This window comes from Rhinoraja longicauda, chromosome 16 (genome assembly GCF_053455715.1).
Source record: "Rhinoraja longicauda isolate Sanriku21f chromosome 16, sRhiLon1.1, whole genome shotgun sequence".
NCBI lineage: Eukaryota > Metazoa > Chordata > Chondrichthyes > Rajiformes > Arhynchobatidae > Rhinoraja > Rhinoraja longicauda.
In genome coordinates this window covers 15337162-15360652 of record NC_135968.1, presented here as the reverse complement: position 1 = coordinate 15360652, position 23491 = coordinate 15337162, and the positions used below count along the sequence as shown (strand labels likewise).

The 23491-nt window shown below is 58.2% G+C and overlaps 2 protein-coding genes across 5 annotated transcripts in view; both read right to left on the bottom strand.

Moving 5' to 3' along the window:
- Positions 1-3948, bottom strand: part of pcgf6 (polycomb group ring finger 6) — a 31630-nt gene extending 27682 nt beyond the window's left edge. Inside the window, 3 exon segments of the mRNA XM_078412780.1 lie at positions 387-483; positions 2921-3017; positions 3735-3948. Coding sequence (XP_078268906.1) covers positions 387-483; positions 2921-3017; positions 3735-3878 — 338 coding nt within the window. The 5' untranslated portion in view covers positions 3879-3948.
- Positions 3949-4857: 909 nt separating this feature from the next.
- aldh18a1 (aldehyde dehydrogenase 18 family, member A1) overlaps positions 4858-23491 on the bottom strand; it is a 20411-nt gene continuing 1777 nt past the window's right edge. For 3 of the 4 annotated variants that reach the window (XM_078413268.1, XM_078413267.1, XM_078413270.1), the window contains exons 2-18: positions 21756-21818; positions 20340-20542; positions 18583-18732; positions 17911-18015; positions 17593-17745; positions 16700-16793; positions 16017-16141; positions 15280-15424; positions 14243-14316; positions 13554-13653; positions 12700-12920; positions 10666-10803; positions 9897-10092; positions 7948-8069; positions 6725-6911; positions 6370-6465; positions 4858-5948 (exon numbers count right to left, since the gene is read on the bottom strand). In XM_078413268.1, coding sequence (XP_078269394.1) covers positions 5773-5948; positions 6370-6465; positions 6725-6911; positions 7948-8069; positions 9897-10092; positions 10666-10803; positions 12700-12920; positions 13554-13653; positions 14243-14316; positions 15280-15424; positions 16017-16141; positions 16700-16793; positions 17593-17745; positions 17911-18015; positions 18583-18732; positions 20340-20542; positions 21756-21810 — 2340 coding nt within the window. In that variant the 5' untranslated portion in view covers positions 21811-21818 and the 3' untranslated portion in view covers positions 4858-5772. The remainder of the gene's footprint in view (positions 5949-6369; positions 6466-6724; positions 6912-7947; positions 8070-9896; positions 10093-10665; positions 10804-12699; positions 12921-13553; positions 13654-14242; positions 14317-15279; positions 15425-16016; positions 16142-16699; positions 16794-17592; positions 17746-17910; positions 18016-18582; positions 18733-20339; positions 20543-21755; positions 21819-23491) is intronic. The other variant, XM_078413269.1, reaches the window with a different exon arrangement.

Below are 23491 nucleotides of genomic sequence, written 5' to 3'. Positions count from 1 at the left end.
AGAAGGATTGAAGAGTGAACGGGTAACTTCCCTCACTGACCCCCTAATGCCCTCCCTGATCACAGACTGCCCATTAACCATCCCACTCACTGTCACTCCCATCGCCCATAATCACTCACTCCCCTCCTCACTAATGTCCATTTGCCCCCTCGACCGAATGATCCCCAAGTGAGCCCTTCTGATTTCACTCCCATGACCAGTAGTCCATGCATCCTTCGCCCACTCTTCCCCACTTAACACCCTCCTCCCCATTCACCGCCCGCCCCCTGCTCCCCACCCATCGAGCTCTCCCTGCTTCCCACTCACCGCCCCCCCCCCGCGCCCGCTCACCGCCCTCCCCCCGCCCACCGTCCCCCCCCCCCCCCCCCCGCCCACTCCCCACTAACCTGATGTTGTACAGCGGCTGTGTCTGGTGGACGATGATGTTGCACTTGGGACAGCGGTTGCTGTAGTCAAAATATTTCACGATGCAGCTCTTACAGACTGCAGAGACACAAGGTGGGGACTTGCAATGAAGCTACACTGGCATGACAAACACGTTACCCACAAGGTAGGAAATCCCAGCCACACACAAGGGAGAGGAATGACCACAAACTCACAACAACCACAGCCTGACACGGAGGGTGACAGGCTGACTCCTGGTGTGGGGGTCGAGCCAGATGAACAACTGAGAGACATGGCCCAAACTTCAGAGGCCAGAAGCTGCTTGTCAAACATTCAGGATCCGGACTGATGAGGTAAACAGCAGAGGATGTTTCCCAAGACAGCACAGTCAGGTCAAGGGAGATAGTTAAGTCTGAGGAAGTGGACGTTCAAATGAATGAATGAATGAATGATACTTTATTATCACATGTACCTTGGTACAGTGAAATTATTTGTTTTGCATACAATACACAAGTATGCATAGAGTTGCCAGGTATAGGGCGCCGACAAAATTAGTATTGATTGTAGTACCTCTTCACAAAATGCTGGAGTAACTCAGCAGGTCAGGCAGCATCTCAGGAGAGAAGGAATGGGTGACGTTTTGGGTCGAGACCCTTCTTCAGACTGATGTCAGGGGGGGCAGGACAAAGGAAGGATAAAGGTGGAGACAGGAAGATAGAGGGAGATCTGGGAAGGGGGAGGGGAAGAGAGGGACAGAGGAACTATCTAAAGTTGGAGAAGTCGATGTTCATACCGCTGGGCTGCAAGCTGCCCAAAATATGAGGTGCTGTTCCTCCAATTTCCGGTGGGCCTCACTATGGCACTGGAGGAGGCCCATGACAGAAAGGTCAGACTGGGAGTGGGAGTCGACGTGCTCAGCCACCGAGAGATCAGGTTAGTTGAGGTGGACTGAGCGAAGGTGTTGAGCGAAACGATCGCCGAGCCTGCGTTTGGTTTCGCCGATGTAAATAAGTTGACATCTAGAGCAGCGGATACAATAGATGAGGTTGGATGTAGTACCTCTAGCTCTCGGCTGCCCCCCCCCCCCCCCCCCCACCCCGGGTCCATCCATGTTCTCTCTGTGCCCTCCACCCAACACCAAGTCCCTCTTTGTTCTCTTGGCGGCTCCCCCCACGCCGGGTCCCTCTACATTGTGAGATTAATAAATCTTGGCCATGGGGAACCCTAAACACTCTACCCCATTCTCTACCCCAGGGGAACCCTAAACACTCAGTCTCTGTATAACTCAGACCTGATATGGTAGATGTTTGTGTGCTCAGCAGACAAAGGATATGGGGTAGAGTGAGGATAATGGAATCGAGACAGAGGTTTCGCTTCATTCTCATTGAACGGTGGAGCACCGTGAAGAGCAGAATGGGTGTGAGGGGCGGTCTCGGGCAAGGCAGCAGAGTGAGGTCAGGAACCATCCCTGCACACGGTGCCTCTCGCCCGAGGGACTGTGGACGCTGGAGGACACTCGGGAATCCCGGACCCAGATCAGGGTTTTGTTTGGCAAGGGTATGAGGGATGTGGGAGATATGTGGTCAGCCATGATGTGACTGAGGCAACAGATCTGCCATGATGTGACCAGTCTGAGCGACTGTGTTTAGTCTGATCCTGTACCCTCTGACAGAGGGAGGTTTGACCCCCGACCCTATACCCTCTGACAAAGTCTTGCTGTCCCATCTTTGAGATGTCCTTCTATGGACAACAGGCAGTGCATACTTTATGATGGTGTGGTGTGGTGTGCTGGCACCTCTAATGAATTAAAAACTCATTTACGAATATGTAGAAATGTTAATATTGCAAGAAGATTGAACTGAATAAAATGTGAAGTGAATTAAAAAAAAGGCAGTCAGGCCTTTAAGCAGCTTATAGGACGCAGGACAACCGGAATGGAGGTGATGGCTTCAACGAGCTTCGAGTCCAGCTGCAGCTCGGACTGCAAACTGGCACCAAAATGTCGTTTGTTGCACATGGGCTCGATGGGCTGTTCTGTGCATTATGTACCCACTAGGGTGATTGTGCTTATATACTGAGATAGTCTTGCTGAGCAGTATACAAAAAATGTATTTCACTGTACCTGGTGTACATGACAATAAAGAAACCATGAACCATTACCTGGAGGCGACTATTTGCGTGCGAGCCACAGAGGTATATCTACAATCGCATATTACAATCGCTCCACTCTTAAATCTCTACTCCTACTACAACATTTCTTACTTTAACTATGATACCCCCTTTTCATGTATCTATACACTGTAAATGGCTCAATTGTAATCATGTGTTGTCTTTCTGCTGACTGGTTAGCATGCAACAAAAGGCTTTTCACTGTACCTCGGTACACATGACAATAAACTGAACTGAAGACGATCGGCCACAGACACCAACAGCAGGCACTCACACCCATGTGTCCACAAACAAAGAGCTGATGACGGAGAAGATGCCGCGGGTAGTGGTCTCCCACTGAACCGTATGTGAGAGTGTAAATACTCACAGGTGTGCAGGCATTCCGTGATGGTCGTAGCATCGATGAAATAGCCTCCACAGATGGGACACAGGATGTAAGGATTCACATCAGCCAGACAAATACTCTGTTGGACGGACAACAGATTCCCTCAGTTCCTCCTCAGCCTGGAGAATGGAGCACCAAAAACCTCTCACGCCCTCTCTCTCTCCACCCCGGTCACCCTCCAACCATTCACTCACCACCCATTCACTGTTCACCCGTTCACCCTCCACCCCATTCACCCTCCACCCCATTCACCCCATTCACCCTCCACCCCATTCACCCCCCACTCTCCACCCTAGTCATTCCACACTTATCCACTCTCCACCCATTCACTCTTCGTTCTCCACCCATTCGTTCTCCACCCATTCACTCTTCATTCCCCACCCATTCACTCTCCACCTATTCACTATTCGTTCTCCACCCATTCACTCCCCACCCATTCACTCCCCACCCATCCACTCTCCACCCATTCACTCCACTCTCCACCCATCCACTCTCCACCCATTCACTCCTCACTCTCCACCCATCCACTCCACTCTCCATCCCCCACCCATCCACTCCCCACCGATCCACTCCACCCTCCACCACCCATCCATCCACTCTCCACCCCTCACCCCCCACGAATTAACTCTTCATTCCCCACCTACGTCCCGCCGCGTGCGGCCGCGCATTCCACTCGGCGGGAGAGCCGGCGGCGCGCAGGCGCAGCGGCCTGGTCCTCCAGTATCCCAGCAGGTGCCGAGCGACGCTGGGAAAATGCGGGAAGTGCGGGCCTGCCCGGCGCTCAGCCTCGCCTCACCTCGACCTGGCCCGGCGCTCCGCCAATCCAGTCCTCCTCATCCTCCTCCGGCCACCAGTCCAGGTCAGTGTTCCCCGCCGAGCTGCTGCGGCTGTCCGATGCTGCGTGTCCACTCAATTTAATCCCCTCTTCACATCGCGACATTACTCCGCACACGGAACCATGGCCCAGGCGGCCGGCCGGCACCGCGCCTGCGCATCCCGCCCGCCGTAGAGAAGGAGGACCACACTTCCCGGCAGCACCCGGCACTGGCACGCATGCGCGGCTCCCAACCCTGCCCGCGGCGCTGCGCCTGCTGGGAAATAGTGCCAAGACTACAACTCCCGGCAGCCCCCGCGCGTGATTCGGGGTTGCAGAGCACCAACTGGTTTATGGCTGGAAGACAGAGCGGGGCAGACAGCATCCGTGAACAGAGAAGACAGCATCTGCGGACAGAGAAGAGTATCTGTGGACAGAGCGGGGCAGACAGCATATGTGGACAGAGCGGGTCAGGCAGCATCTATGGATAGGCAATGTTGACCTTTCAATTTAATTGTGGTGGGTGGGAGAATACTGTTAGAGCAGTGGGGCAGGACACAACCTGCCAAGTAATAGGTGGACGCAAAATGCTGGAGTAACTCAGCGGGTCAGGCAGCAGCTTTTGAGAGAAGGAATGGGTGACGCTTTGGATCGAGACACTTCAGACACCAGTGATAGATGTAGACACTAGTAATAGGTGGATACATGGGGGGTTGATAAGCGGATGGTTAGACAAAGGCCAGAGATTAAAGGCAGAAGGGGTGAGGTAAGAATAGAGGAAGTCAAAATTGTGGTGCCAGAGGAAGAAACTGGTGAAGATGCAGATGGAGCACAGAGAAGGGGGGAAAAACAGAGCAGTTCGTTTCTTGAAATTGGAGAATTCAATGTTTATACCGCTAAGCTACCCAAGTGGAATGTGAGGTGCTGTTCTTCCAGTTTATGTGTGGATGGAGGAGGCTCAGGACAGAAAGGTCAGTGTGGGAATGGGAACGAACAAAGTACCATCCAAGTCCCTTTGCATTCCTGAGATATTATCAGGATATTATCACACAGTCCACACAGTCCCGCAGTAACATTGCATAATTGATTGGACACAACTCATTCACTTCAGCAAAAAGTTTATTTTGTGACAAATACAAAATACTTTAAAACTATCTGCCGTACTTGCTACCTAGCCAGAGTAAAAATCACAGCAAATCTCAGGGACTCACGGCAGTGGTGCTGGTGCAAAATCAGTGACGGGGAGAGGATGAGGGGGTAGGGGGAGAGGATGAGGGGGTGGGGGAGAGGATGAGGGGGCAGGGGGGGGAGAGGATGAGGGGGCAGGGGGGGGAGAGGATGAGGGGGCAGGGGGGGGAAGAGGATGAGGGGGTGGGGGTGGAAGAGGATGAGGGGGCGTGGGGGGGGAGGATGAGGGGACGTGGGGGGGAGAGTATGAGAGGGTGGGGGGAGGATGAGGGGGCAGGGGGGGAGGATGAGGGGGCAGGGGGAGAGGATGAGGGGATGGGGGGGCGTGGGGGGGGAGAGGATGAGGGGGTGGGGGGAGGATGAGGGGATGGGGGGGAGAGGATGGGTGTGGGGGTACGGGGAGTGTGGGGGCACGGGGAGTGTGGGGGTACGCGGGCAGTGTGGGGATACGGGGAGTGTGGGGGTACGGGGAGTGGGGGGTTTCAGGAAGTAGGGGGTTCCTGTGCTTGGGGTGGAGGGGGCTGTGACACGTGGGTGAGCTGTCTACATCCTGTGGAGAGCGGGAGTCTAGGACTGTTGGGGTGCCTCTGTGGAGGGTCATCCTACACCCGGTGTGCGGGGGATCTGAGGGGGTTCCCTACACCCAGTGGTGAGGGGGTTCCCAACACTCTGTAGTGGGGGAGGTCCCTACACCCAGCGGTGAGGGGGGGTCCCAACACCCTGTTGAGGGGGCTGTGAGGGGCCCTGTGGGGGGGTTCCTACAGCCAGTGGGTGGAGGGGGAATCACTATGCTCAGTGGGGGGGGGAATCATTATGCTCAGTGGGGGGGCTCCTACAGCCGGTGGGGCAGGGGCAGGTTCTCATGTACATAGCTCATGTTGCCGTGCTCGGTGAAGTCACACACCCCCTGGCCCTCCCCCCGCAGCAGCCACTTGGTGGTGAGCAGCCCCTCCAGCCCAACCGGGCCCCGCGCATGGATCCGTGCCGTGCTGATGCCTACCTCCGCCCCTGGGACAGAGAGAGAGAGAGAGAGAGAGAGAGGCCGTTAGACCGGGACTCCTGCTCACCACCGCCATCCTCAATCCACCCGCACCCACCACCCCCCACCCGCACCCACCGCCCCTCCCCTCCCCCTACCTAACCAATCCACCATCATGAACCCGCCCTCACTGACGCCCCTGCACAACCCTCCCCCCTCCTACCCTCACCAACTCACCTCCGCTGCTGCGACAGAGAGAGAGAGAGGGACCGTCACACTGGGGCAGACGTCCACTGTCCCCCTCGCTCACCCTCCTACTGTCACCCATTCCCACCCCTTCACCGACCCACATACAGACACCGTCATTCTGGGGCTGACGTTCCCCACCCCACCATCCCGACTCACCCACCCTGCCCCCCCCCCCCCCCCCCCCCAGTCCCGTCCACTCACCCAGCCCGAAGCGGTATCCATCGGAGAACCTGCTGCTGGCGTTCCAGAACACACAGGCGCTGTCCACGTGCTGCAGGAAGTACTCCGCTATCTCCTCTGTAATAGGGACACCGACCGTCAGATGGGGGGGGGGGGTTTACACGAGGGGGGGTCATCTCGGGGAAGGAGGGGTCTTCTCAGGGGGACCTTTTACCGGATGGAAGGGGGGGTTGTCACGGGGGGCAGGGGGGGGGGTGTCACAGGGGGTAGGGGGGATGCTGGGGCTGGGCGCCAGCCACACTCACCGCCGCTCTCCGTGACGATGATGCCGGTGTGGGACAGGGGAGAGGCGGAGACAGGGGTGGGGGAGACTCACCGCTTTCGGTAACGATGACGTCGGTGTGTGAGCTGCCGTACTTGTGGATGTGTGCGATGGCCTCCTCTACTCCATCCACCACCTCGATGCAGCACTCCAGGTCTCCGTACTCGGTGCGCAGTGACCGCACCTCTGACGGGCTGAAGGTCAGGTACGAGGCAAACCGCGGCCCCGCGTGGATCTTCACCTGGGGCACAGGGCAGTGCGGAGAGCAGAGGTCAGCGGCAGAGGGCGGAGGTCGGCGCCAGTGGCCGGAGTTCGGCGCCTGTGGTCGGAGGTCGGAGCCAGTGGCCGGAGGTCGGCGCCAGTGGCCGGAGGTCGGCGCCAAAGGGCGGAGTTTGGCGCCAGAGTGCAGTGATGTCACCGCAGGAGAGCCGAGTCCTCACACTCCAGTGCCAGTGACCCCACTGCCGATGTCCCAGGGTTCTCTCCCTCACACAGTGCGGGCCTTCCAGATGTGGAGCGGGGCTGGCAGTGACGGATGTGGAGCTGGTATGGGCGATACAGACATGGAGCCCAGCTGGGATTGGTACAGATGTGGGGCAGTGCTGGCAGATACAAATGTGGAGCGGGGATGGCAGTGGTATAGATGTGGAGGCAGCTGGCAGTGGTACAGATGTGGAGACAGCTGGCAGTGGTACAGATATGGGGGTGACAGCATTTGACAGCACTGGGCCTCTACTCGCTGTAGTTTAGAAGGTTGAGGGGGGACCTTATTGAAACTTGCAGAATAATGAAAGATACAGAGCGGATGTGGAAAGGATGTTTTCACTGGTGGGAGAGTTCAGGAATGGAGGTGATAGCGTCAGAATTAAAGGGCGCTCTTTTAAAAATGAGATGGGGAGGAACTTCTTTTGTCAGAGGGTAGTTAATCTGTGAAACTCATTGCCACAGAGGGCTCTAGAAGCCAAGTCAGTGGATATTGTTAAGATACAAGTTCTTGAATAGAACGGGTGTCAAGGGTTGTGGGGAGAAGGCAGGAAAATGGATTAGGTGGCAGAGATCAGCCACGATTGAATGGCAGAGTGGACTCGATGGGCCGCATGGTCTAATTCTACTCCTATAACTTATGAATGTGACACCTGGCAGTGATACAGATGTGGAGAATATCTGGCAGTGGTGCAGATGTGCTGGGCTGGCAGTGATAGAGATGTGGAGCCTAGTTGGCTGTTATACAGATGTGTAGCGCAGCTGGCAGTGATACAGATGTGCGAGGGCCCTACCTTCTCTATCCTCAGCATGTCAATGATCTGGTCGAAGAAGGGGGTCCTCAGGTGGTCACGGTGAACCAGCAGCGTCTCCAGAGCATTGCAGGCAGCAGGATAGTCGCACTTGGAGTCACGCACTGCAGAGAAGCGGGAAGGCTGGCGTTTATTAGTGTCACCTATACCGAGGTGCTATCGAATCAGATCAGATAATGCCACACATAAATACAATCACGTCAAACTAGAGTACAATAGGTTGAGCAAAGGGGAGGATACAGAGGGCGGGCGGCACAGCGGCGCCAGCGGGAGAGTTGCTGCTTCACAGCGCGAGAGACCCGGGTTCGATTCTGACTGCGGGTGCTGTCTGTGCGGAGTTTGTACGTTCTCCCAGTGACCGTTTGGGTTTTCTCTGGGTGCTCCGGTTTCCTCCCACACTCCAAAGAATTGCAAGTTTGTAAGTTAATTGGCTTTGGCAAAAATTATAAATGATCCTTGGTGTGTAGGATAGTGCTAGTGATCGCTGGTCAGCGCGGACTCGGGTCGAAGGGCCTGTTTCCATGCTGTGTCTCTAAAGTAAACTAAACGAAAGAGTGCAGAAAATAGTTCTCACCATTGTAGTGCACCAGTTCCAGAGACAAAGCGCAGGGGTTTGGAAATGGCAGGGGTCAGGACAGACACGACACAGACAAAGTGGGGCAGTCAGGGCCACGAGGACAAGCAAACCACCAGCCCTCCCCTCCCCTCCCCGCCCCAAAATCAGGAGCCCACAAGTTCTCCCCTCCCCCCACAGACAGGAAGTTCTCAACCCATGTGCCCCCACCCCCTCCAGACAGGGGTCTCTCACTCTGTACACTCCCCCTACCACCCACCCCCCGCACAAACAAATCTCTCACCCACAAATGTAGACTGGGCGATTGTTTCACTGAACACCTTTGCTCAGCCCGCCTGGACCTCCCTGATCACCCGGTTGCTAAACACTTTAATTCTCCTTCTCATTCCCACACTGACCTTTCTGTCCTAGGTCTCCTCCATTGTCAGGTTGAGGCTAAACTCCAATTGGAGGAACAGCATCTCATATTTCACTTGGGCAGCTTACAGCCCAGTGGTCTGAATATTGATTTCTCTCACTTCAGGCAGCCCCGGTATTCCCTCTCTCTCTAACCCTTCCCCACCCAAGTCGCTTCTCGTTGTCACCCAACAAACAGTTAACAATGGCCTGTTTCCTTTATCATCATTACATTTTTGCAGGTATCACAAAATGCTGGAGTAACTCAGCAGGTCAGGCAGCATCTAGGAGAGAAGGAATGGGTGACGTTTTGGGTCGAGACCCTTCTTCAGACTGATGTCAGGGGGAGGGGCGGGACAAAGAAAGGATACAGGTGGAGACAGGAAGACAGTGGGAGAACTGGGAAGGGAGAGGGGAAGAGAGGGACAGAGGAACTATCTAAAGTTAGAGAAGTCAATGTTCATACCGCTGGGCTGCAAGCTGCCCAAGCAAAATACTGTTCCTCCAATTTCCAGTGGGCCTCACTATGGCACTGGAAAAGGCCCATGACAGAAAGGTCAGACTGGGAGTGGGAGTGAGAGTTCAAGTGCTCAGCCACCGAGAGGTCAGGTTGGTTAAGGCGGACTGAGCGAAGGTGTTGAGCGAAACGATCGCAGAGCCTGCGTTTGGTCTCGCCGACATTACTTTTTGAATATCTTTTATTCATTTTTCTTTATCTCTCTACATTATCGTCCTTATCTCTCGTTTCCCTTATCCCTAATCAGTCTGAGGAAGGGTCTCGACCCGAAACGTCACCCATTCCTTCTCTCCAGAGATGCTGCCTGTCCCGCTGAGTTACTCCAGCTTTTAGTGTCGATTGACAGGGATCTCTCGCCCACTGAACAACCCGCCCCCACCACATGCAGAGAGCCCCTCTCACCCCAGGCCCCCTCCCCCCAGGGAGTCCCCGTCACTGACCCACCGATCTTGATGGCCTTGTCGATGTTGGCGTGCGCGTCGAGGTAGACGTGGCAGATGCCCTCGCTGTGACCCAGCACGGGTATGCCCCGCGATGCCCGCTGGATGTCACGCACCAGCTGGGAGGAACCGCGGGGGATGATCAGGTCAATCAGCTTGTCCAGGCGGCACAGGTCCTCCACATCCTCACGCGTGCTCACCTGCGAGGACGGCAGTGTCACGGGAAACGCAGCACCAAACACGGGCCACTCCCCACCCCCCCACCCACTCCAGACCACCCCCACCCCCCGGGACTATCATCACCAACTCCTCGTCCCATAAAGAGGGCAGCATCATAGGACACGTACTCACCGGGACAAGGGACCCCGTCACCTTGACCTCTATAGCCTCAAGGGGGATCGGGGGAGTAGGGTGGTGAGGTAGGGGTAAGAGTGGGGGGGGAGGGGATGGAGTGGGGGGGGGGGGGAGGGGATCCAGTTGGGGGAGGGGGGATCCAGTTGGGGGGGGGTGGTCTGACACTCACCAGGTGCACATCCTCGCCCACGCCGTGTAGGGACAGGGCCCCCTGCGTAATGGGTGGTGGGGGATTGAGGAGGGGCCGGGTGGGGGGGGGGGAGGATCGGACCCCGGGGGAGAGGGGGGTGTACAGGCTGGGGGGGTGGGGTCTGACACCAGCTACATGACCTTACCCACGTTGTGATGGAGGGGGGTGGGGTGTCAGGGTGGTGGGGGAGGGGGTCCAGGTTGGGGGGGGGGGAGGGTCTGACACTCACCAGCTGCACGGCCTCCCCCACCCCGTGCAGGGACAGGGCCTCCTGTGTGAGGCGGTGCAGGGTCCGGTTGCTGTGCGACGCCTCACGCCCCCCCTTCAGCAGCAGACCGTTGCCACTGGCAACCGCCAGGGCCGACACCTGCCGAGAGGAGCAGAGACGAGCCTCAGACCGGGAAACGCACCCCCGAACCCCAACAACCCCCAAACCCTAATAACACCCCCGAACCCCAACACCCCCGAACCCCAACACCCCCGAACCCCAACAACCCCTGAACCCCAACAACCCCTGAACCCCAACACGCCCCTGAACCCCAACACACACCGAACCCCAACACCCCGAATCCCAACACCCCCGAATCCCAACACCCCCGAATCCCAACACCCCCGAACCCCAACACCCCCTGAACCCCAACACCCCCTGAACCCCAACAACCCCCAAACCCTAATAACACCCCTGAACCCCAACATCCCAAACCCCAACATCCCGAACCCCAACACACCCCGAACCCCAACACCCCGAACCCCAACACCCCCTGAACCCCAACAACCCCCAAACCCTAATAACACCCCCCAGAACCCCAACACCCCCGAACCCCAACATCCCGAACCCCAACATCCCGAACCCCAACACCATGAACCCCAACACCCCCTGAACCCCAACAACCCCCAAACCCTAATAACACCCCCAGAACCCCAACACCCCCGAACCCCAACAACCCCCAAACCCTAATAACACCCCCAGAACCCCAACACACCCCGAACCCCAGTAACTCCACAAAACCCCAACAACCCCCAAACCTTAATTACTCCCCCGAACCCCAACACTCCCTGAACCCCAACACACCCCAAACCCCAGTAACTCCACAAAACCCCAACACCCCCCGAACCCCAACACCCCGATCCCCCACACACCCCGAACCCTAATAACTCCCCCGAACCCCAACACCCCATGAACCCCAACACCCCCGAACCCCAGTAACTCCCCCGAACCCCAGTAACTCCCCCGAACCCCAGTAACCACAAATCCCCAACACCCCCGATCCCCAACACCCCTCGAACCCCAACACACCCCGAACCCCAGTAACTCCACAAAACCCCAACACCCCCTGAACCCCAACACCCCTGAACCCCAGTAACTCCACAAAACCCCAACACCCCCGAACCCCAGTAACTCCACAAAACCCCAACACCCCCGAACCCCAACACCCCCCGAACCCCAGCACCCCCTAATCCCCGGTAAACCCCTGAACCTCGATAATACCACCTCTGAACCTCAAGACCCCTGAACCTGAGTTACTCCCCCGATCACCAACACCCCCGTACCCCAGTAACTCCCACCCCCCCCCAATACCCCTCGACATCCCACGTATCGCTCTCCAACCACTGACCCCCTTCCCCCCCGACACGGTCTGAACCGCGACACGGCCAACTTTGAGGATGAGACAGGAATTCGGTCAAGTCAATTGGAGCGGGGAAGAGGAACGTCGGGAAAGTGGGGTGTTTTTAAATGTGTGTTGCCAAAAGTCCGGGACATGCATGTTCCTATTAGAGCGAAGGCCAGGTCAGGTGAGCGTAAGGAAGCTTGGATGACGAAGGACATTGATGGTCTGGTCAAGAGTAAGAAAGAGGCATGGGACAGATACAGACAGCTGGGATCAAGTGTATTTGTGGAGGAGTTTCAGGAACTGAGCATAGTTAAGAAGGAAATCGGGAGGGCAAAATGGGACAGGAGATGGTTCTGGCAGAGAGCATGAAGGATAATCCCAAAGAGATTTTATAAATACGTTGAGGGAAAGAGGATAACTAGAGAGAGAATAGGGCCACTCAAACCAAAGCGGTCATCTCTGTGTGGAGCCACAGGAGATGGGGAAGGTCCTCCGAGTATTTCTGTTTTTACGCAGAGAAAGGCACAAGGAGATGCACCCCCCCACCTCTCCCTCGGCCCTCAACCCCCCCACACCGAGTCCCTGGTTCCTCCCCTCTGCGCCCCCTCCCCCATCAGCTCCACCCACATCCCCTTCCACCCACCGCTGACCTGGGGCAGGCAGTCGGGCCGGGACTCGAAGATGACGAGTAAGACGCCAATGGGCACGGTGATCTGCTCCAGCTCCAGCCCGTTGGCCACGCGTGTGCGTCGCAGCAGCCGGCCCACGCTGTCCCGCGCCGTGCAGGCGATCTGCCGCAGCCCGATGGCCAGGCTGTTCAGCTTGGCTGTGGTCAGGGACAGGCGATTCAGCAGGGGGGCGGACAGGCGGCCTGGGAGGAAGAGAGACCGTTAGCCTGATAAACCCGCAACGACCCCAATCCCCACACCCGGGCCCAAACCCAACCCGGTAGGGGGGGTGGGGGGTCGACAGGTGGGTCTGGGGGGCGGGGATCAACATTACCCTCACATTGACCCCCACACCGGCCCAGCAGGGACGTGACTGGTGGCCTTGGGGGGCGGAAACAACGTTACTGTGACACCCCCCGCAAATCCCGACCCCCACCCCAACGCAGCAGGGGAGGGGGCTCACACAATCTGGGGGAGGGGGGGGGAGACCAACGTCACCCTCGTACTCCCACCCCTGAACCCGCAAGGGAGGGCAGGCGGCCTGGATTGAGGGTCAGAACAACTTCACCCTGCACCCCCACAACACCACACGAGCGAGGGGAGGGGAGGTGGAGAAGACCAACATCACCCTGATAACCCATCACCCCCCCCACCCCAACAATGATCCCCCCCCAACCCAGCAACGCCAGCGGTGGGGGTCAGAACAAGGTCACCCGTCACTCCTGTGGCGGAGTCACGAGGGGGGGGGGGCTGCCGTTTCCGGGGTTTCCTGTGGCGGAGTCACGGGGGGGGCTGCCGTTTCCGGGGTTACCTGTGGCTGCCGTTTCCGGGGTTACCTGTAGCTGCCGCTCTCTCTGTGTCTCTCCGGTTGGCGTCCAGGATCTCCTCACGGTTGTCGGTCATCAGCTCGGCCAGTCGGTGGATGATGTCCGCGCGCTGCAACACGCGGAGGCAGGGTCAGGGGTCATGGATCGCACACACCCCCCCTTCTCCCCCCCCTTCCCTTCCCCCCCCCTTCCCTTCCCCCCCCCTTCCCCCCCTTCCCTTTCTCCCCCCCCTTCCCTTTCTCCCCCCCTTCCCTTTCACCTTCCCCCCCCTCCCCCCCCCCATCAAGGGCACAGACCCTCCCCTACCCCCCCCCCCCCCCCCGTCGCTGCAACACAGCGGGGTCAGGGATCACAGTTCTTCACAGCCCCACCACGGACACAGACCCCCAACTCCACCCATTCCTCTCCCCCCCCGCACCGCCTGCTGCAAAAGAGCGGAGTCGGGGGGTCACGGACCGCACCCCCCCCTCCCCATCACGGACAAGGCCACCCCCCCATCCCCACGCGCACTTCGACAGTCAGGGGGTGAGGATCTCATCCCGTTCACCGACCCCCACCTCTTCCGCCCAGCGCACCCCGTCCCCTGGGGCACATTAATTGAAGATCAATGGCAGAACCACAGGGTGCCAGCCCTGACCCCCGACCCTCACCCCAGCTGTTATCCCCCCCTCTGACCCCGGGGCGCTCCGGCCGCTCACCTGCTCCGGCTGCAGTGAGGCGAGAATTCTGCCTTCGGCCCGCGCCATCTCGGCCTGTTGCTCCACCGTGGGGCCTGTGGAGGGGGGGGTGGGCACTGAGCGTCAGTGTGGAGACCTCACAACCTGCTCACCCACCCACGTGCTCACCGTCAATGTAGAGACCCTTACCCCCCTCCCCCTCCCCCCCCCCCGACCCACTCACTGAGCGTCAGTGTGGACCCCTCCCACAGGCTGGATACTCAACCTCCCAATCCCGGTGGGGAGGGGGCTGGTGGCTGGCATGCTGACTGCCTGCCCAGAGAGACCACGCCTGGTCACTGGGTCACTGACTACTCGGCCCGGTCACCGAACCACCGCTCGCTCCCGCAGCCCAGAGCAACTCAGTGCTGGGACAGAGGGCATCCTGCATGTAGGAGAGGAGGGGGGTGGTGAGCGAGGGGTGTCCTTGCCAGAGTGGGGGCGGCACCAGGGTGGAACACAACGGGCAGTATCGCCAGAGACCCGTACCACCCTGGCCACGCTCTCAACTCGATGCTACCATCGGGAAGAAGCCTGAAAACCGTGACCTCTAGGCTCAAGGACAGCTTCTTGTACACTGCACACTAACCTCAGCAACTGTGGTCTTCTACAGACTGTGTCACCAACCCTGCCGGCCCCAAAGCAGAGGCGTCCACGTCGCGGGGCTGGAAACTGGAAGTGTCCTGAGCTAATTCTGCTACCACCTTTGTCTACTGTACAAGTGATGGCTCCCACTGATCGTCGCTAGAAGCTTGCGTCCTTTTCAGGACGGACGATGACAGTGATGTAACATTTGAAACATGGATGATGGACACGAGAGAAGACCAACCCTCCTTCCCTCCCCCCTCGCAAACACCCCCCCTCCCCCTCGCCAACACCCCCTCTCACTCCCCACCTTGCCCCTCACTCTCCACCATGCTCCTCCCTCTCCCTCCCCCACCCTTCACTCCTCACCCCGCCTCTCTCTCCGCACCCTCCGCTCGTTCCCCTTGCCCACCCCCCCCCCACCCCCCACCTACCTGCAGGCTTCACCTCGGAGAAGAACGTGCCGACCTTCTTGCCCTCAACGATGTCGGTGATCACGTGACCCGTCACCTTTGGGTGGGTGCCGCTGGCGATCACCACCGAGGTGCCCCCTTGCAGGGCCCAGAGAGCCGCCTTCACCTGGGGGGGAGAGAGACCCATCACACCGGGAACCCCATCCCTCTGTGACTCCACCCCCCGCTAGGACAACCCCCTTCACTGGGACCCCCCTTCGCCCCGTGACCCCCCCCCCCCCCCGACACCTGCAGGGCCCAGAGCACTGCCTTCACTAGGGTGGGGGAGTGACCCATCACACCGGGACCACCCCCTCCACCAGGAGCTGACCCCAGACACCCCTGTAGGGCCCAGGCTGCCTTCATCTTGGGTGAGGGGTGACAGTGAGAGACCCATCACACCGGGACTCCACCCTCTGCCGCCAGGACCCCACCTCCACGTCGGACCCAGAGGGCAGCCTTCACCTGGAGTAGAGTGGGGAGGATGGTGGGACCCTCTCCCCTGGGTGCCTCACCCTGCACCCACCCTCTCTCCCACCCCCACCCACCTTGGCCTCCCCATCCACTCCCCCACCCACCTTGGCCTCCCCACCCCCTCCCCCACCCACGGCCTACCCACCCCCTCCCCCACCCACGGCCTACCCACCCCCTCCCCCACCCACCTTGGCCTCCGCACCCCATCCCCCACCCACGGCCTACCCACCCCCTCCCCCACCCACCTTGGCCTCCATGCCGCCGAGCCCCACCCTGGACTTGGTGCCGAAGGTGACGGACTGCTGGTCCCCGGGGTAGAAGGTGTCGATCAGCTTGGCGTCGTCCAGACTAGGGGGGCAGTCGTACAGGCCTGCAACACGTGGAGGAGGGGGTTACTGGCCGCGGGGGTAGGAGAGGGGTCAAGGTTATGCCGACCGTGCCAACATTGCATGTCAACAATTGCCACTGCTGCTTTTCTACACAATGCACACCCTCACCATGCAGAAGTCACCGCACTGTCACTGCACACCCACCGCACCCACACACACCCGCTGTACCCCCTGCACACATCCGCTGCATTCACATACACATCCGCTGCACACACACACCCGCACACGCACCTGCTGCACCCACACACACACTGCACACACACATACGCTGCACACACCCGCTGCACCCACACACATCCACTGCACCCACACACCCGCCCCACCCACACACCCGCACCTGCTGCACCCACATACACCCGCTGCACCCACACACACACACACTTGTTGCACCCACACACACCCGCCGCAGTTCACAATTTACACCCCACCTCCACAATAACACTTGTCACTGTCTCTATCATATTCACAATCGTCATCTACACACCTTGGTCACCCACACCCTCACACTCCCCTCCCCCCCATCCCGGTTTCTCCCTCACCCTCCACGTCAGACAGCACGATCAGCATGTCCGCCCGCATCTCCACTGCCAGCCTCGCCGCCAGGCTGTCGTTGTCCTTGATGCTGATCACCTGCTGGAGTCGCAGCCCACAGTCAGCAGTGGACCAGCCCCATGTGAACCCCCCAGCCCCAGTAAACCCCCCAGCCCCAGTGAACCCCCCAGCCCCAGTGAACCCCCCAGCCCCAGTGAACCTCCCAGCCCCAGTGAGCCTCCCACCCCCAGTGAGCCCCCCACCCCCAGTGAACCCCCCACCCCAGTGAACCCCCCAGCCCCAGTGAGCCCCCCAGCCCCAGTGAGCCCCCCAGCCCCAGTGAGCCCCCCCACCCCCAGTGAACCCCCCAACCCGTGAACCTCCCACACCCAGTGAACCCCCCAGCCCCAGTGAACCCCCAACCCGTGAACCCCCCAGCCCCAGTGAACCCCCCAACCCCAGTGAACCCCCCAGCCCCAGTGAACCCCCCAGCCCCAGTGAATCTCCCACACCCAGTGATCCCCCCAGCCCCAGTGAACCCCCCAACCCGTGAACCTCCCACACCCAGTGAACCCCCCAGCCCCAGTGAACCCCCCAACCCCAGTGAACCCCCCACCTTCAGTGAACCCCCAGCCCCAGTGAACCTTCCCACCCCCAGTGAACCTCCCCCTGCGAAGTCACCCAGTGAACCGCCCCGACCCTCAGACCACCCCCCTGCGAACCACACCCTCCCCCGTCTCCCACCCAATGCAAACCCACCCCACTAACCCCAGCAAACTCCCCCCTTTCCCCCACCCTGGTTAACAGGTCACCCAACCTCCCCCAACACCTGCTCACCCCCCACCTTGCACAAGCCTCACCCCTCATGGTCCCTCACCCCCCCGTCCCCCCCAGTGCTCACCCCCTGCAGGTCTGCGCTGGGCTCTGGGGGGGGCACGACTGCATCGTTGGTGTTGATGATGGGCACGATGTTCATACGCAACAGCTCATGCAACGTGCTGCTCAGGTTGCGACGCTTCTGCTCGTCCTGGAAGTCCAGGTTGGTCACCAGGATCTGGGGCAGGAACACACGTGTCACGGGAGGCACGCACGACACACCGGACACGTTAGACACACAGTACACAGGTGACACAGGGAAAGGACACGCGGACAGACACGCCGGGCGTGCAGGACGACATACAGCAGACAGAGAGACACTGGGGGGACGCGGGGTACTGACCTGTGCGGCACAGATGCTGTACTGGGTGAACATGGCCTCGTACAACGCCATGAGGCCGCTCTGACCGGCGGCTGCGCAGGCCCTCGCCTCCAGCACCGGCACCGTCTGCAACCGGCACAAAGACACCGTCACCGGACCACTCACACCCTGCACCCCAACCCACACCCACTGTACCCCCATCCCACACCCTGCCTGAACGCCCAGCCCCACCCCAACATGCACCTCACCCCCCACCCACCTCCTCCCCAGGCTCATCCCCTGAACCCATCACCTGCGGTACCACGGTCCCCACACCTCCACCATCTGGACACACGCTCCGAGACCCCCCCAACCTTCACCATTACCTTCAGCTGGCCCCCCCTCACCATTTCTGCCCAAGTGCAGCACTGTCCCCCCCCCCCCTCACCATGTCCTTCAGCTGGCCGTGACCTCAGTGCAGCACTGTCCCCCCCACCCCCCTCACCATGTCCTTCAGCTGGCCATGGCCGGAGTGCAGCACTGTCCCCCTCCTCACCATGTCCTTCAGCTGGCCATGGCCGGAGTGCAGCACTGTCCCCCCTGCACCATGTCCTTCAGCTGGCTGTGGCCTCAGTGCAGCACTGTCCTCCCCTCACCATGTCCTTCAGCTGGCCGTGGCCTCAGTGCAGCACTGTTCCCCCCCCCCCCCCTCACCATGTCCTTCAGCTGGCTGTGGCCGGAGTGCAGGGCCTGCCGGACACTCTGGGACAGGAGGATCTCGTGCCGCAGCCTCTGCCGACCGAAGGCCACCGCGCCGCTTGTCACGATCAGCATCTCCCGGCCCTGGTTCTGCAGCACCGCCACCTGGGGAACACGGGCGTGACAGGCGGTGAACACGCGGCGCGACTGGAGGTGACGTGCGGTGTGACCTGGAGAGTTAGATAGAGCTCTAGGGGCCAGCGGAATCAAGGGATACGGGGAGAAGGCAGGCACGGGTTACTGATTGTGGACGATCAGCCATGATCACAATGAATGGCGGTGCTGGCTCGAAGGGCCAAATGGCCTCCTCCTGCACCTATTTTCTATGTTTCTATGCGACCTCGCCCAGCGGTGAACATGTGATGTGATCGGACGGCATGGCACGCAGCACGACCAGGCAGCAAACACGCTACACAAGGCGTGACTGGGTGTACAAGCACATGAGGTGGCATAACCTGGGCATTCGAACACGTGGCACGTGGCCTAACTGGTGCAGGCTAACAAAGGCCCCTGGAGCTCTATCGATCTCTCTTTTAAATTCATCCATTGAATTGGCCTCCACTGCCTTCTCTGGCAGAGAATTCCACAAATTCACAACTCTCTGGGTGAAAACGTTTTTTTTCACTGTGGCCCCTGGTTTTGGACTCATCCAACATTGGGAACATTTTTCCTGCATCTAGCTTGTCCAGTCCTTTTATACGTTTATATGAGGGCCGCAGGGTTGATGATGGAGTTAAGGTCTTGTGTTGGGGGAAGGCTACTTTCAGACCGCCAGTGCAGAGCAGAGTTGGAAGGTCTCCAGGGTAGCAGGTTCCGGGTGGGTGAGTGATAGAGGGGGCAAGCTCTGGAAACCTACGCTGACAGCTGAAGGTGTGGCCTGGGCCAGAAGGGAGACTGGACATTCTAGACAGTGGGCATGGAGAGAGATGGCCCTCGGGGGACATAATGATAGATACAAAATGCTGGAGTAACTCAGCGGGACAGGCAGCATCTCTGGAGAGAAGGAATGGGTGAAGGTTCGGCTCGAGACCCTTCAGACTGAGTCAGAGGAGAGGGAAACAGATATGGAAGGATAAGGTGTGAAAAAGAGAGATCAAAGGGGACGAGGTTCAAGGAAAATGTAGAATGGATCATTGTTAGCAGAGGGGAGGTATGCCTCGTTGTATGACAATGAGAAGCGAGAGTGGGAAAACAAGGGTTAATTGCCATTCTTGTGGACCGTGTGGAAGGATATCTGAGGATATTGGTCAATCGTACAGTGTGGGAACTGGCCTTTCGGCCCAACTTTACCAGGCCAACCTACATGCCCCATCTACACTAGTGCCACCTGATGAGACGTTGGGCAGAGTTGTTGGTAAATGGAATGTAATGGCAGCCAGTGCGAGGAGATGCCTTCGGGAAGTCAAACCTGACATGGAATTGCTGGAGCTGGTTCATACACAAAAAGACAGAATGCTGGAGCGGGTCAGGCAGCATCTCTGGAGAACATGGATAGGTGACGTTTCGACTCATATTAAGTCAAAGGTCACAGCGGCGGGAGCAGAGGTTGAGGTGCCTGGGTCAGAGGTTGCATCTCCAGGGTCAGAGGTCGTAGTGCCAGGGTCAGAGGTCGCAGTGGCAGATGTGGCAATGACGGGGGCAAAGGTGGCGGCGACAGGGGGCAAAGGTGGCGACGGTGACAGCAACAGCGGCAGAGGTCACAGTGCCCTTACCTGCTCCACGATGGAGGCGAGGCGGCCGAGGGCCAGGCCACACTCATCACCGCGGGTCACCACGGCGCTGCCCAGCTTCACCACCACCCGCTTGGCCTGCCGCAGTGAGCTGCGGTGAGCAAAAGGCTTTCCCGCCGTCCGGCCCTGCAGCGGCACCGAGCTCCAGCACCGCACCAACGCCACACAGCCCGCAGTCCCCACACCTGCAGGGAGCAGACAATGAGTGCGGCCCTCAGGGGGAGGACAGAGAGCGGGGGCAGAGGGAGGGGGGCAGAGAGGGGTCAGTGGGAGGGAGAGAAGGCTCAAGGTGAGGGGCAGAGAGAGGAGGGCTGAGAGAGAAAGAGGGATCAGAGGGTGGGTGCAGGAGTTGGGGGGTAGGGGGAGGGGTAGAGAGAGGGAGAGGAATCGGTGAGTAGATCACCCTCGGCCAAAGAGAGTTCAGAGGAAGGGCTCGGGGAGAGAGGGGTCGGATATCCAGTGACGAGTCAGCCCACACTGCAAGAATGGAGGTGTTATGGGACTGCAGCGGGGGGGTGGGTGCTGGGGCTGGATCTGCGGGTCTCGTCTGGACAGGCTATCTGCCAGTGGCAGGCGTCACCGGGAATTAACATGAGTGCTTCCCACACGGAGCCCCGATCAACCCGTGGATTGGAAGCAGAGTTGGTGTGAGGGATTCTAACACCCAGCCCAATGATCAGACATTTACAGCATCACACAGCCGTACAGCACGGACGCAGGCCCTTCGGCCCAACTTGTCCATGCTGACCAAGTAGATAAACTACGCCTATTGGCCCACATTCCTCGAAACCTGTCCTATCTTTTTACCGTCCAAATGCCTTTTGAAAGTCAAAGGCAAGGACAGATCAGCCATGATAGAATTGCAGCGTAGACTTGATGGGTCGAATGGCCTAATTCTGCTCCTATGACGTATGAACATGAATTATGTCCACTTATAACGTCCTCTGGCATCTCGTTCCAGATACGGACCACCCTCTGAGTGAAAAGGTTGCCCCTGAGGTCCCTCTTAAATCTCTCCCCTCTCACCTTGAGCCTGTACCCTACAATTTTAGAAATCTCCACCCTGGGGAATAGACTGTGAGCGTTCACTTTCTCAGTGCCCCTCATGATCTTATACACCTCAATAAGGTCACCCCTCAGCCTTCTGAGCTCCACAGAAACAGGTCACAGACTACCCGACCTCTCCCTGTAAGTAAAGCTCTGAAACTTTTTCCTCGTGCCCACAACCCTGGGACATTTCGACAGGTACATGGATAGGAAAGGTTTAGAGGGATAATGGCCAAGCGCGGGCAGGTGGGACAGCATGGGCGAGTAGGGCCGAATGGCCTGTTCTGTGCAGTATGTGGCGGATCCCACAGTACCAGCAGACGATCGGTCGTACGCGCTGCTCGCATTTACCGGGCGGGTAGCGGGCAGTGCGGAGGACGGGTCTGAGACCGGCTCTCAGCAGCATGGCGGCACCTGCGGGAAAACAAACGATGAATGCATGGGTGTCAGGGCATGACCACTGATCCCCCACCTCTCACCCCGAGCCCACCGCTCTGGTTTGGTAGGGGGAGACAGGGGAGGGGGAAAAGGGTCAGGGGGTAACGGGGAGGGGGGAGACAGGGGAGGGTCAGGGAGACATAGAAACATAGAAACATAGAAAATAGGTGCAGGAGTAGGCCATTCGGCCCTTCGAGCCTGCACCGCCATTCAATATGATCATGGCTGATCATCCAGCTCAGTAGCCTGTCCCTGCCTTCTCTCCATACCCCCTGATCCCTTTAGCAAAAAGGGCCACATCTAACTCCCTCTTAAATATAGCCAATGAACTGGCCTCAACTACCTTCTGTGGCAGAGAATTCCACAGACTCACCACTCTCTGTGTGAAGAAATGTTTTCTCATCTCGGTCTTAAAACCCTTATCCTTAAGCTGTGACCCCTGGTTCTGGACTCCCCCAACATCGGGAACAATCTTCCCGCATCTAGCCTCTCCAACCCCTTAAGAATTTTATATGTTTTCTATAAGATCCCCCCTCAGTCTTCTAAATTCCAGCGAGTACAAGCCCAGTCTTTCCACATATGTAAGTCCCGCCATCCCAGGGATCAATCTGGTGAACCTTCTCTGTACTCCCTCTAAGGCAAGAACGTCTTTCCTCAGGTTAGGAGAACAAAACTGCACACAATACTCCACGTGCGGTCTCACCTAGACCTTGTACAACTGCAGCAGAACCTCCCTGCTCCTAAACTCAAATCCTCTTGCTATGAATGCCAACATACCATTCGCTTTCTTCACTGCCTGCTGCACCTGCATGCTTGCTTTCAATGACTGGTGCACCATGACACCCAGGTCACGTTGCATCTCCCCTTCTCCCAATCGGTCACCATTCAGGTAATACTCTGCTTTCCTGTTCTTGCCGCCAAAGTGGATAACCTCACATTTATCCACATTATATTGCATCTGCCATGCATTTGCCCACTCGCCTAATCTATCCAAGTCACTCTGCAGCCTCCTAGCATCCTCCTCGCAGCTAACACTGCCACCCAGCTTCGTGTCATCCTCAAACTTAGAGATGTTGCATTCAATTCCCTCGTCCAAATCATTAATATACACTGTAAATAACTGGGGTCCCAGCACTGAGCCTTGCGGTACCCCACTAGTCACTGCCTGCCATTCGAAAAGGACCTGTTTATTCCTACTCTTTGCTTCCTGTCCGCCAACCAATTTTTTATCCACTTCAACACTGAACCCTCAATACCGTGTGCTTTAAGTTTGTACACCAATCTCCTATGTGGGACCTTGTCGAAGGCCTTCTGAAAGTCCAGATATAACACATCGACTGGTTCTCCCTTATCCACTCTACTAGTTACATCCTCGAAAAAATCTATAAGATTCGTCAGACATGATTTGCCTTTGGTAAATCCATGCTGACTTTGTCCGATGATTTCACCACTTTCCAAATGTAATGCTATCACATCTTTAATAACTGACTCTAGCATTTTCCCCACTACCGATGTTAGGCTAACTGGTCTATAATTCCCCTTTTTCTCTCTCCCTCCCTTTTTAAAAAGTGGGGTTACATTAGCTACCCTCCAGTCCCCAGGAACTACTCCAGAATCTAAAGAGTTTTGAAAATTATCACTAATGCATC